At 38.9% G+C, this 12,233-nt stretch overlaps 1 protein-coding gene across 1 annotated transcript in view; it reads left to right on the top strand.

Annotated features, from left to right (window-relative positions):
- The first annotated feature begins 4,997 nt into the window (after window positions 1–4,997).
- EFCAB2 (EF-hand calcium binding domain 2) overlaps window positions 4,998–12,233 on the top strand; it is a 17,291-nt gene continuing 10,055 nt past the window's right edge. The window contains exons 1-2 of the mRNA XM_010004617.1: window positions 4,998–5,022; window positions 8,981–9,065. Coding sequence (XP_010002919.1) covers window positions 4,998–5,022; window positions 8,981–9,065 — 110 coding nt within the window. The remainder of the gene's footprint in view (window positions 5,023–8,980; window positions 9,066–12,233) is intronic.

The following is a 12,233-nucleotide window of genomic DNA, read 5'->3' as shown; positions in this document are numbered from 1 at the left end:
TGGGAGTTGCTGGGGTGGGGGGGAGGCGAGAGGCTTTTGCCCGTATCTGAATATATCTGTATATAATTGTATATATTTTCTTGTATGATTCATTAGTGTTTTAATTAAAGCTGTGTAGTTTAGTTTTCAATCCAGCCAAGTCTCTCTCTTTTTCTCTCTCTCCTTCCCTACCTGGGTTGGGGGGAGGGGGGATCGAGAGCATTGTTGTCGGACCTGAGTCAAACTCTGACAATGCTGGGAGCCAGTCCCATTCAGTCACTTGTAACATTCAACATTCCCTGCACCTCTTCCCTCCACTTTCAAGTTCTGCTTCGTTATAGTTTCAGTAAGTTTAGAGTAAGTTAGCTTTGCATCCTTTCTGGGGATTTCCTGAAAGAATTAGGTAGAACCAAATAAATAAATATCTCCGTTCTGGAAGCCTGGGCACAGGGAGGCTATGATGCAGAAAGTAGTGGTTTTTTGGTCCCCTCCAGCATATTGACAATTCTGTGTTATAGCAAGCATCTGTCAAGGATTTTGCAGAGGTAGCAAGAGTATTTCTCATAATATGCCCTTCTGTGTTCCCATAGGCCAACGCATTTTCTGCAGCAAGCCCAGGCAGTGGTTGTAATTCCACTGGGGCTTCACTCTGACATACTTTGCCATCTGCATCCCCCAGCTTTAAATGCAAGCTCAGGACAGAGCAAACAAACAGGGGACGTGAGAGTCAGGTTTAACACAGCAGCTCTTTAGGCTGTTATATCATTATGAATCAGGGCAGAAAGGTATGAGTTATCACATGCTGAGGATACAGACTGATCTCTGTGGACTAGCGTGGGAACTTTTTGCTTGGCACAGACCACGCAAAATAATGACATATTGCAAGATCAACCAGAAGTGACAGCATTAAATTGGATTTGATGACCTACAAAAGTGTCTACCATAAGGGAAAGAAATATTTTTTCCATTGGTGAAGAACCATACTTGATCCAGAAGTGAAGGCAGTAGACAAGATGGGCTATGATTCCTACACCTCTGGGGAAAGTTAACTGGGACAAAAACTTAGTGAATGGTGGATATTCCTTTTCAAATCAATAACACTTTAAAACAAACTGTTTTTTGGAGGGAGTGTGAACTATGGATATTCTAGGTGATGAAAGACACTGACTTCTTAGGGCTTCTTTTCCAGCTCAACATGGCATCCTCCATGGCCTGTTTTGTTCTATGCTATAGTGTCACTTAGAATAAGAATTTTACATGCAGCTAGAAGCTTGACTGCTTATCAAGACACCAATAGTTTCTATACTTACTTTGTTTCTCAACAAGTGAATTAGTTTGTTAAAAGCCCCATTAGTCTGGTTAGTTTTGGCTCCCACATGTATTAAAACTTTGGAATCTATTTGGATGCCATGGCACTTAAAATACTATCTACTGAACAATCAAAACCTAGGATAAGATTCAGGATATCTTGTTTCATCAGGTAAAGTTATTGGCAACTTGCAGCTCCATTAGTTGCCACCAATTAACTATCACAACCTGGATATATATTTTGCATATTGGTATATTGTCACTTTTTTTCAACTTTGAGGTTGAAATGCACAGCCTTTATATTTATTTTTTTTAGGTTTCTAGTGGATTTGTCAGCTTCTAAATGCAATAACCAAACTATTTCCATTGTGGTTGATCTGAGCTCTTTTTTTTTTTTTTTAATTAAAAAAAAAAATATTACTAGCATAATTCTATTTAAAAAATCTCTTTTCCATAGCCAAGCTGTAGTCAAGATAGTACTTCATTTTTTACATCACTTTATTAAATATTTGCCTTAAGTAACTGGAATAAGGGAGATTTAGGTTAGACATTAGGAAGAAATTCTTTAACGTGAGGGTGGTAAGATACTGGAACAGGTTGCCCAGGGAAGTTGTGGAAGCCCCATCCCGGGAAGTGTTGAAGGACAGGTTGGATGGGGCTCTGAGCAACCTGGTCTAGTGGGAGGTGTCCCTGCCCATGCAGGCGGGTTGGAACTAGGTGATCTTTAAGGTCCTTTCCAAGCCAAACCGTTTTATGATTCCATGATTTGGGCCATGTTACAATTGTCTTATGTAAAGAAGACAAAAAGGAAAAGTTGTGTTTAATATTTTTGTGTCAGAATTTGAAGTAGCTTTTGCAGTTAACTTTGCTGCAGACTTTGTCAAACTGACAGCCTGTATTTTATTATCTGACATCAAATTAATTATCTGAGTTTTCTAAAATCCCATTTGCTGCTCATTATTTTGTCCTCATGGCTGTTCACACCAGGTGCCATCAGGCTGTGCAAAAATTGTTCTGATTGTTTCACTCTGAGAACTCTATTCTGTGTATCTATTTTTAATTATGGTCCCTTTATTTTTATTCACGATTAATTTTCCGTAAGGCAGTTACTGTGATGGAAACAACCAGGTAATTCTTCAGCTCTCACATGAACTACCATTAGGAAAAGAGGTATGACAATGGAGTGAGGTTATGCTCTTGACCCAAGATTGATTGCATTCACAATGATGAGTGTAAGGTTTTGGTTTTGTTGATTGATACTGATGATGGGATTTGCTTGTTTATGTAGATACCACATGGGGTATGCTGTGACAAACATAAACAACAGGGAGCAATGATATGGCTAGTTCTCAACAATTCAAATAAACGTGAAAGAAAAAGCTGTTGCTGTTCTTGAGACTTCATTTTTGCTTATTTGAGAATGCTTGAAAGTGACCTCTGGAGAAACCAGTTGCATTTTTTAAATTTTTCTCAGGAAACAGACTAAAATTCGGGTTACCTAAGCATCATCTGTGGTAACATGTGATGCATCTTATCCAGGAGAGAAAGCATTATCCCTTTGCTGAATCTGCAGGCCATAGCTTGGATCCCGAAACTGGAGTAGGAACCACTGTCAGTGATTAACTCAGCCTGTTCATTTATTGGGAACTGGTATATACCAAATTTCTTGAATCTTTTATCACTTCATTCAATCTAAATGGCTAAACTTAGGTGACACATTTCCCATTGGTGCCATCAGTACTTTGTGTCAACTTGTTTTCTTCAGATTGCAGTTCAGGAATGGGTTTATCCCTTCTTTGGAGGAATCAAGCTACTTTAGAAACCTCTTGTTTTTCTTATAAATTTGCTTGATTTGTCTTTCTAGATGAAGACTCTTCATTGAGCACATATCTTAAATTATTTTATTATGTGTCACAAGATACAAAGAAATAACCTTTTATATTCCACAAACTTACAGATTAATCACAATGTTCCTTTCTTTTCTGGTATCTAATATATTAATATCATACATGCTGTAGAAGGTACAGGGTAGGCAAGAAGATATTTATCTTGCTTCAGTATTTTTAGAGCATGGCATACAATTACTGTTTCAGCATATTAGGCTGGATGTACATTAAGCTTCCTCTGGAATTAAGAAGTCACTAGAAAAAATCTAATGTATGCCTTTTCTTCTACAGAGCAGAAAGGTCTTGCCAATAAGTCACATTCAAATGGCCTCGAGATTGTTTTCTCCTAGTCTTCCTTTTCATCAGCAATTTCCTTAAAATATAATTCGTTAAGTGCCATAAGATTTTCTTCTTTGGAGTGGAGCAAGGTTTCTGAATTAGTTCTAAGTCAGTCAAACTCTCCATGCTTAGCATGAAGGCAGCACAAACATTTGTGGCAGAGTAATTTAGGGAGTAGTATACTTTACTTTGGAGTTAGAAAAGAGACTCAGTAGCTTGGGAGCACCTTACAATGGTAGCATCACCAAGAATTCATCTTATGACACCACACTGGCTTTCCTTTTTTTGTTCTGGAAACTTGTCTTGATAAAACTGCTGAGCTTATTTGAGAGTGAGATTTCCTATGCTGGTGATGCTGAGTATTGTGACTGCTTTTTAGTATCTTGACCTAGGTTATGGTCCAGTTAACACTTGCTTAAAAGCCTGATTAGATCTCATAAGAGCTAATTGATAACCTTCTCAGAGCTGCAATTGTGAAGTCTCATATTGTTGTTTTGCATTGTATTTAAACAAATATACATTGTACATGTATTACATACATGTACATACATGTACATACATGTACATACATTACAATACATGTACATGTATTCTTCTCATTAGAACTACAGTCAGATATGTTGTTTGGTTGGTTATTTCCAGTTCTTATTCCCTTATTTCCATTTGTGGTTTTGAGAAGAATTTTGGAAAAGGTCAGATGAAACAGTGGCTGCAAACATCAAAGACAAATTTCTTTTCCTTTTTAATTCATCTCTTTGATCCTTTTGCCCTGTATACCTAGATAATAAATTTGTAATTGCCTTTAAAGGGAACATGGTAGTGGTTTCACATCTTTAGGAATAGCACCAGTCCCCCTTGTTACTGGGAACTGTTCCTGCATCTTGATACATTTCTAAGATTTTAACTCTGTATTGAAGCTGCAATGAGTAAAAAAGATCTGTTTAGCTATTTCTGCTTGTTAGCCAAACCTTTTTTTTACCATGCAGTAAACTCAGTTTTTAAGTAGGGACTTCACATTTTGTTTTTTTGTACTTTTTGCACCTCTGACTGACTCAGATATTTCCCGTAGCTCAACCACCGTCTCACCTCTCCGTTTTGATTGGCACTGTATGGCAAGAGCAAGGGTGTTGCTTAAGATTTGGAGATGATGGGAAGAGTAGCATTTGCAAAGGGTGGTTGTAGGGCCCTTGTGGAAGAGTTTTGGAGCAGTGTGAGGAGGATGGTTAAATAGCATAACTTGGATCAGTGAGCAGAAAGAGAATGTTCACTGAAGTCGAGTGGAGATTGCAGGGGGCTTCAGGACTCACATTTTCTCATGTGGGCTGCCTGCACAGCCATGTCCCCTCTTGTGTCCATTGCCTTCTTAAGAATGTTCCTTTTTCTTCATGGCAGTCTTTGCATCCTGTTTCCAGTTTTTCAACTGACAGGACCAAGGTTGCTGCCTACTTTTTTGGTTGTAGTAATGGCTAGTGGGAAAGAGAAGAAATGGTGCTGGAGTATGTAGCCACTGGTATGATTATATACCTAGTTAGTGGGTGGGGAGATCTATCTAAGAGCTGTTCATAACAACACTTTTAAATAAAACCAAAGCAGCAATATGTAAACAACTCTAAAACTGTCTGTCACTGAGTTGGGGTTACCCAGTTGTGTCCCTTGTCCTTTCAGACTGACTAGTTCTGCAAGGCAGCCCTGTGTCAGACAGTGTCCCTGTCACCAGAAGCCTCAGGGATTTCCTCACACCTGCTTGTAGCCATAACATAATACCATGAAGAGAGGATGGAGTAATCAATGAGGTGTCCACATGCATATAGGAGTTAAAATATTAAAAATCACTATTTTATTAAAATATGCCTAGATGAGTGTTTATCAAGATTAATGTCAGGGTATCACTTTGTGTAAGTAGGTTCATCACACTGTGTTGGGACTAAATCTTTTCCTGTGAACAGCAGGTAGATGCTGATCCCCAGCATTTTAGGTGGCTGTTTAGTGTTGGCCTACCTGTTCTTTTGATACCACTTTTTTTCTGCACATATTTCTCTTCAGTGAAAGGAAAGGTTACCAGAGCAACTGGCCCTGAGGAAGAAAACAGGTTCATACAGTTAAACAAATGGTAGGATCTATCAAATTGTATCAACTAGAAAACACTTTAAAAATGCTCATTACTCAAGAGTCTGGCAGAGCCACATTTATTTAATTGCTTCTGTCCTCTACTAAGACTGAAGCTGTGGTCTTTGAAGAAAAAATCTCACAACTGGGGCAGGTGTACTGCTTAAGGGCTGGCTTCAAATGAACCTTAAAGTGCTGGGGAACAGTCTGGACAAGCTGAAGAGAAACAATTCAGTCTGACAGAACCAGCAGAATTAATTTGGAACTCCCATCTCCCCACCAGTCTTACTTAATTGGCAGTATCTAGAGCTTTGGCTAGTTCATGCTAAACAAACTGGGAAAACAGCAACGGATAGTGCAGGAAAGGGAACAGACAGTAAATACACTTTTCAGTTAATGTATCTGTGGAATGGATTTAAAGACATTCTGTCTTCTTATTGCATATGTGGTAGGAAAAGAAAGGAGAATGAGAAAATACAAAGAAAATCTACAAGTGTCTGAAGCATTTTATCAACATAAAAATGGAAGTAGTGTATCATCCCTACAGAATGCATTTAAAGGAATAAGTAGTTGTAGGTATTGGAATATTTTTTTTGTCATGCTATGTTTCAATATTTATTTAAACCATTAGAAGTTATCAAATCATTTTATCTTTGATATTGTGTATTGTTTTTCTAGTTTGTAGAATAAGTGAGTGAAATATTTTATCAGTGTAGGTATTTCTGTCCTGAAAACTGCTAAAAAATTGCTCCACAGGACAACATGAAACCTTCATTGATCTACTCATGGAACAGAATCTCCTATGAAAAGCTTTCAGTACCTTAGAGCATAACATCTACTGAGTTAACTGTATGTCTGATCTCCTGATGCCCTTCTTGAAGGTATAATTTTAAACTTTTTCCCCTTTACTTATCCTAGAGCTGGAATCCATCTCTTTCTCCCTCCCAAAGAGAGGTTTATAGTCAATCACAGAAGTCTTCAGATAACTAGTTTTGCCATCCTGAACTGTGTTGAACATCTTTGGCTTTCATCACTAGAGGAAGGACAAGAGATTTAGGCAGTAGCTTATTAGATGTTCACTCATCCCACAGAGTGTCTTTGAGAGTACTACAGTATGTTATGTTTTCTTCCATCGATATGGCTCTTAATAACAACTTCCTCTCAGTTCTTGGAAGAAAGATAGATAGAGCCCTCACAAAGAAAGGTCTTTAAACATGGAATATTAATGTATGCTGTTTGCACTGAAGGCAAAACTTGAAAAGACTGGATGTCTACATAGTTCCAGTACTGGAGATCTCTCCTTGCCTCCCTCTGGTTAATTTATATTTCTACAGAAGGCTCACTCATCAAGCCAAGAATGTACACCTATAAATATTCCTTCGGTGTTTCTCTACTGCTTGACATAGTGTACAATTGAAGTGCCTGATCTCAAGAACTGAACTCCACCAGTCTACATTGGAGACTAGATCCAGGATTCTTTGAAGTCACCAAAAAATTTTCATCAAATGTAGTAGTTTGAGAGTCTTTAGGGCCTCTTCTACAAGGAATCAGGACCACTTGAATTTAACTGTGTTTTTTGGAAAGGAATTAAATGTGAGTTTTACTGCTTAAGCACATAAATGGTAGACATTGTCAAGCTATGAAAATAATACAACTTATCCTGTATCTGGGGAGTAAACAGGGTTCTTCTTCATCACTGACCTCAATATCCAATACATGGTACAGGTAATATCCCTACCTCTTTTCTCTTCACGTGTCATATGGGGGGAGTTCAGCACCAAACACAGATGGAAAGCAGCAGACACCTCTGCCTCTGTAAAGAGAAGCACCTCTCTTTGGTATAAAAAGAGCTTCCTTAAATCTGGGTCAATCCACTACTATATTGAAGTGCTTGTAGCCTGCCGTGGCTTGGACTTGTCCAACTGCCAGGCACCCACCCAGCTACTCTGCTCTCCTCAGGAGCACTGGCAGGGAAAAGACAATGAAAAACCTCATGAGTAGAGTTAAAGACTGTCACAAAGACAATGTATTGTTTAGCTGTGATACAGAAAACAGACATTTCTATCACGAGGGTAAAAGAGAAAATGAAACAAAAAGAGTGGTTGTAGAATGCAGGCCTGGAGATGAGGATTGTCAAAAGCTAGGTATGAAATTGTTATGTCTGTGGAAACAAGGTCCGGTGATTTAGCGCTGGTCAGAGCTGCTGAACAACACTTAACACCAGATGAGCCTAAAGAAGAAAATAATTAGGTTCTAATAGAGGAGAGCTATGTTTTAATTATCATGTTGAAAATACAGACGCAATGTGTGCAAATGAGAAAACAAGTGTGCTTGATACCTGTTTCATGTTCTGTCTGTCACTCCAGTTTTCCCTGTGGCGTCTCTGTGGAAGCTCTGGGGCTAGTTTACCAAATGCTGCCTGTGGTGTGTTGGTTTGTCAGCTGGAGTTTGGGGCTGTATTTAGCCACAGAGAACCAAAAAGTCAAGTCTATATCATGTTCCTTCCAGTGGGCTAAACAGTTCATTCTTTTTTTTACCTTGGCTTCCTTGCCAGGGACCTCTTATTTTTGAGTGTTGTTTTTTTTGTTGTTGTTGTTGTTGTTTTTTTTCAGATGGATTCCTTCCTGTCTTTACATTTTTCTTCTCAGAATTTCTTTCCTGGTACTTCCCTTACTCCCAGAATGCAATTTGTGACTTTAGATGAGATATAAAAGTGAGAACTTACGGTTCTTCTATCCCTACTCTTTTGAGATATAAAAAGTAAATGCAGCATATTACTCCTTCCCCTTCAGTGAGATCATCTTCCATTCCAACTGTTACGATAAACTATTTACCATGAGATATATTCACAGTGCACGTACTTTTGCCATTTCTTTATTCCTGGTTCTCAGCTTTTCATGCATATGGCTCACTTAGTGGACATGAGAGCACTTATATTTCCTTGGATGTAGAATGAAGAGACTCAGCCCCATCTTAGGGCAAGACTGGGTCCACATTCACCTTGCTTGTACCACTCCACCGTGGTGTCCCTTAAGGGTTCAGGCTCATGGTCCAGAAGGAGCTGTGTAACACTCTGGGCTGAGTCCATGTCTGGACAGCTTGGTGATCATGCAGATGAGACACACCATTACCACCAGACTTCATGTAGCTGCAGAGCCATAGCAAGGCCATATTGCTTATATAAATGACAGATCCTGCATTTAGAGTGTTGGTTTTTTTTCAGAAGAACTTCAAAGTACTTTTCCTGTAAGACGCTTTATCAGCTTTGGTGCTTCTGCTGTCACAGTTCTGAAATTGGAAATAAATCAGTTGTAACAGCTCAGTGAATCTTTATTTTTCTTTTCTTATATTTCTTTTTGCAGATCGCTCAGTAGCTGAAATTGAGAAAAAGATTATAGAAGCTTTTGATGTGTTTGACCATGAATGCAATAAAACTGTGGATGTCAGGTTTGTAAATACCTTCACACAGAAATATTACAGGGTCTAGAACAGAGATAAATAACTGCCTAAACCTGGATCTGCTTTATCAGAAAAGATAAATTGAAACAGTCCTTTTGGCCCTGATTGGACATGAATGTCTTTGTTTAATAGACATTTTACACTGTTCAGAAGTTGAAGACAGACTGCCTTGAAAGAGGGATACTGGGACTGAAGGAGTCAAGAAGCAAGAGGAAACTGCAGCTAGATAAGAAGTCCAAGGCTACAATCCTTAACAGCAGGTCTCTGCTCTGGTAGCTGATTTGGTGCTATAGGTCCTGGATCCTGTGTGGATCCGCTTGCTTTCAGGTTAGTCCCAGCACATGAAGGAATGTCCCTTGCAATGCGTGTTAGACTGAAGTGCTCTAGGTGGGTGTCCCCAGCTGCAATGCATTCTGCATATCTGTCTTCTTCTGGGGTAATGTGGGAGGTGGATGTTCCTCTGATAGGGAAGGATTTTTAGGAGACTTGGAAGAAAATTGCATAGGATTTGGTTATATACAAAACTACCACCAACTAAAACAACAGCATAAAGATTATCATTGCTCCAGAAGTCCAGTTAGTCCTATACCCTGGTCTGAGCTACTGGTAGTTTCTTGGGGGGTGGATATAAGGAATTGAGCAAATACACAGTATTTCTTCATGGTTTTTTGTATATTTGCCACTTTATGATTTGAGTGGCACCTGTTTTTTTGGGTTGGGTTTTTTATGTCTTATGATAAATAGCAAAGAATTGTTAATTATTAATATTCTTGGCACCATTAATGATTTCATAACTGTCTGTCACATCCATCCTTCATCACATTAGTTTATGGCTGAAGAGTCTGAATGTGTTTAATCTCTTAGGAGATGCCATTCCATAGCTGTGGTCATTCTTTTTTGTGCTCCTTCCTGTTCAGCTATCTCCTTTTTGAAGTGGGATGACTGGAACTGGGTGAATGGGATGCACAGATGGGAATCAGAGGGAGCGCTACATGTTCTATGCCTTCTGCATGCAGTGTTGTCGAAACACAAACAAAATATAAGTCTGAGAGTTAAAGACTGTTAAACTGATCAGGGCATAACTGGCTACAAGATACAGAGCTAAAGGAAGTAAAATTTTAAAATTCCCAAATAATCTTAATTCTGGTGGTTTTTAATTTTGGTATTTTTAAAGTTCGACTATAGAATCACAGAATCACTTAGGTTGGAAAAGACTTTCGAGACCATCGAGTTCAACCATTAACCCTAACTCTAGCAAGTCCAGCACTAAGCTGTGTCCCCAAGCACCACATCTAGATGACTTTTAAACACATCCAGGGATGGTGACTCAACCACCTTCCTGGGCAGCCTGTTCCAGTGTCTGACAACCCTTTCAGTGAAAAAGTTCTTCCTAATGTTTACTCTAAACCTCCCCTGGCACAGCTTGAGGCTCTTTCCTCTTGTTCTATCACCAGTTACTTGTGAGAAGAGACCAGCAGCTACCTCTTTACAACGCCTTTTCAGGTAGTTGTAGAGGGCGATGACTATTTGACAGTGCTATTTTAACTTCATTTTAGCATATACATCACTACATATAACAAGATAGCTTTTATTATAGCATACAGAAAACGTGTTTTTGTCTTACTGAGCAGGTTCTGAAGTTGTTACAATTGGGTGTCATTAAAGTTTATGGAAGTAATGTTTCATATTTACAATAATTATTTTCAGAAGGATATCACCAGAGCTTTTAATTATAAATTAATTACTGACTATAAACACTACAAAAGAGTATAAGAACTGGTTAAGTTGTTGTCATTAGATATTCTTCACAAAGCCAAATTGGAAAACATCTTTAAATGTTCCGAACGTCTTTTCTACATTAAAAAACAGAAGCTAGAGAGGTCCACAATATTTATGTGGAGATTTTAGCAATGCATGCTTACTAGTGCTTCTAAATTTAAGAAGTTATGGATACTTCATACAAGCAAAATGATTTTTTGGTTACACTAAATAGAGAGAATTTCAGTTTATGTCTCCACACTCGGTACAATTGCTGTTCCCTTTCTCATATGGCTCTTTGGTAAGAGGGCTCATTTCAGTCTCTTGGCCCACACCCAGGTTGGTGCCAGTTGCCCAGGGCTGGGGATGCCCTGGTTGCTCATGGCTGTGGCTGCCCTGGTGCTCCCTGGCTGCCCTGCTCCTTACTGGAGCCCCTGCCCTGCTCCTTACTCACAGCCCTGCCCTACCACCCCATGGGGAGCCCCTGACACTACCATCCAGTCAGCCCTGGGAACCCCTAGCCCTCACTATACCGTGATATCCTAGTTGCTTTTTTGTTTATAATTTACATCTGCAGTCCTGGCTAAATAGCTGTAACATTTCCTTCCATCCTTAGTCTACTATATGATGGATATAGAGCTTGATGAAATGTTACAACAATAAAATTATACAGATAGAGTCTCAGAAATTTTGTTCATTCAGACAGTAAGTTGTAACACGTAAGAAGGGACACTCAGAAGTCTATTTAACATAGTAAATGGACAATTTAACATCATTTTTATCATAGTAAAATTGTTGATGATGAACAATAATTTATTGTCTAATTATTACCAGGTTCATATTGCAGGACTGTGTCAAAATAAGGGAATTACTAACGGCTGATTATCTTTTATCAGAAGGTGGCAGTACAGCACAATCCATAACCACAACTGTAGATGTATTATTGCCTGAAATATTGGATACCTGTGAAGAATATGAAAATTACTCAGGCTCGACATGACGACACCAGTATTGCGTGACTGCTAGTGGAAATGCAAATTGCTAAGAAATTAAGCGTGAGGTAGATGTAATTGTTTCATGCTGCTTACAACATACCCTGAGTCAAGGACTTGCATGATTTTGCAAATCTTTTCATTCAAAGTGTTAAATCTAGGGTGAAAACCATGACCCAAAATTTTGTCACATCTGTGTTGCAAAAACTGTGTGGACATAAACTCATTTTAACCATCACCTTTGTAGGCTAGAAACTACACAGTAGAAACTTCAGGTACTGAATTAAGTGAGAGGAAGTGGCTGGGAGGAAAATACCATTTCCTGTCTGGGTCCTTTAAACTCCATGTTACTACCAAATGTGACAGGATATTTTTGACCACAGACACTTCAGTACCCTCCTGCTGA

Source organism: Chaetura pelagica, unplaced genomic scaffold (assembly GCF_000747805.2).
Source record: "Chaetura pelagica isolate M959 unplaced genomic scaffold, ChaPel_1.0 scaffold278, whole genome shotgun sequence".
NCBI lineage: Eukaryota > Metazoa > Chordata > Aves > Apodiformes > Apodidae > Chaetura > Chaetura pelagica.
This window is presented reverse-complemented; position numbering and strand designations above follow the sequence as displayed.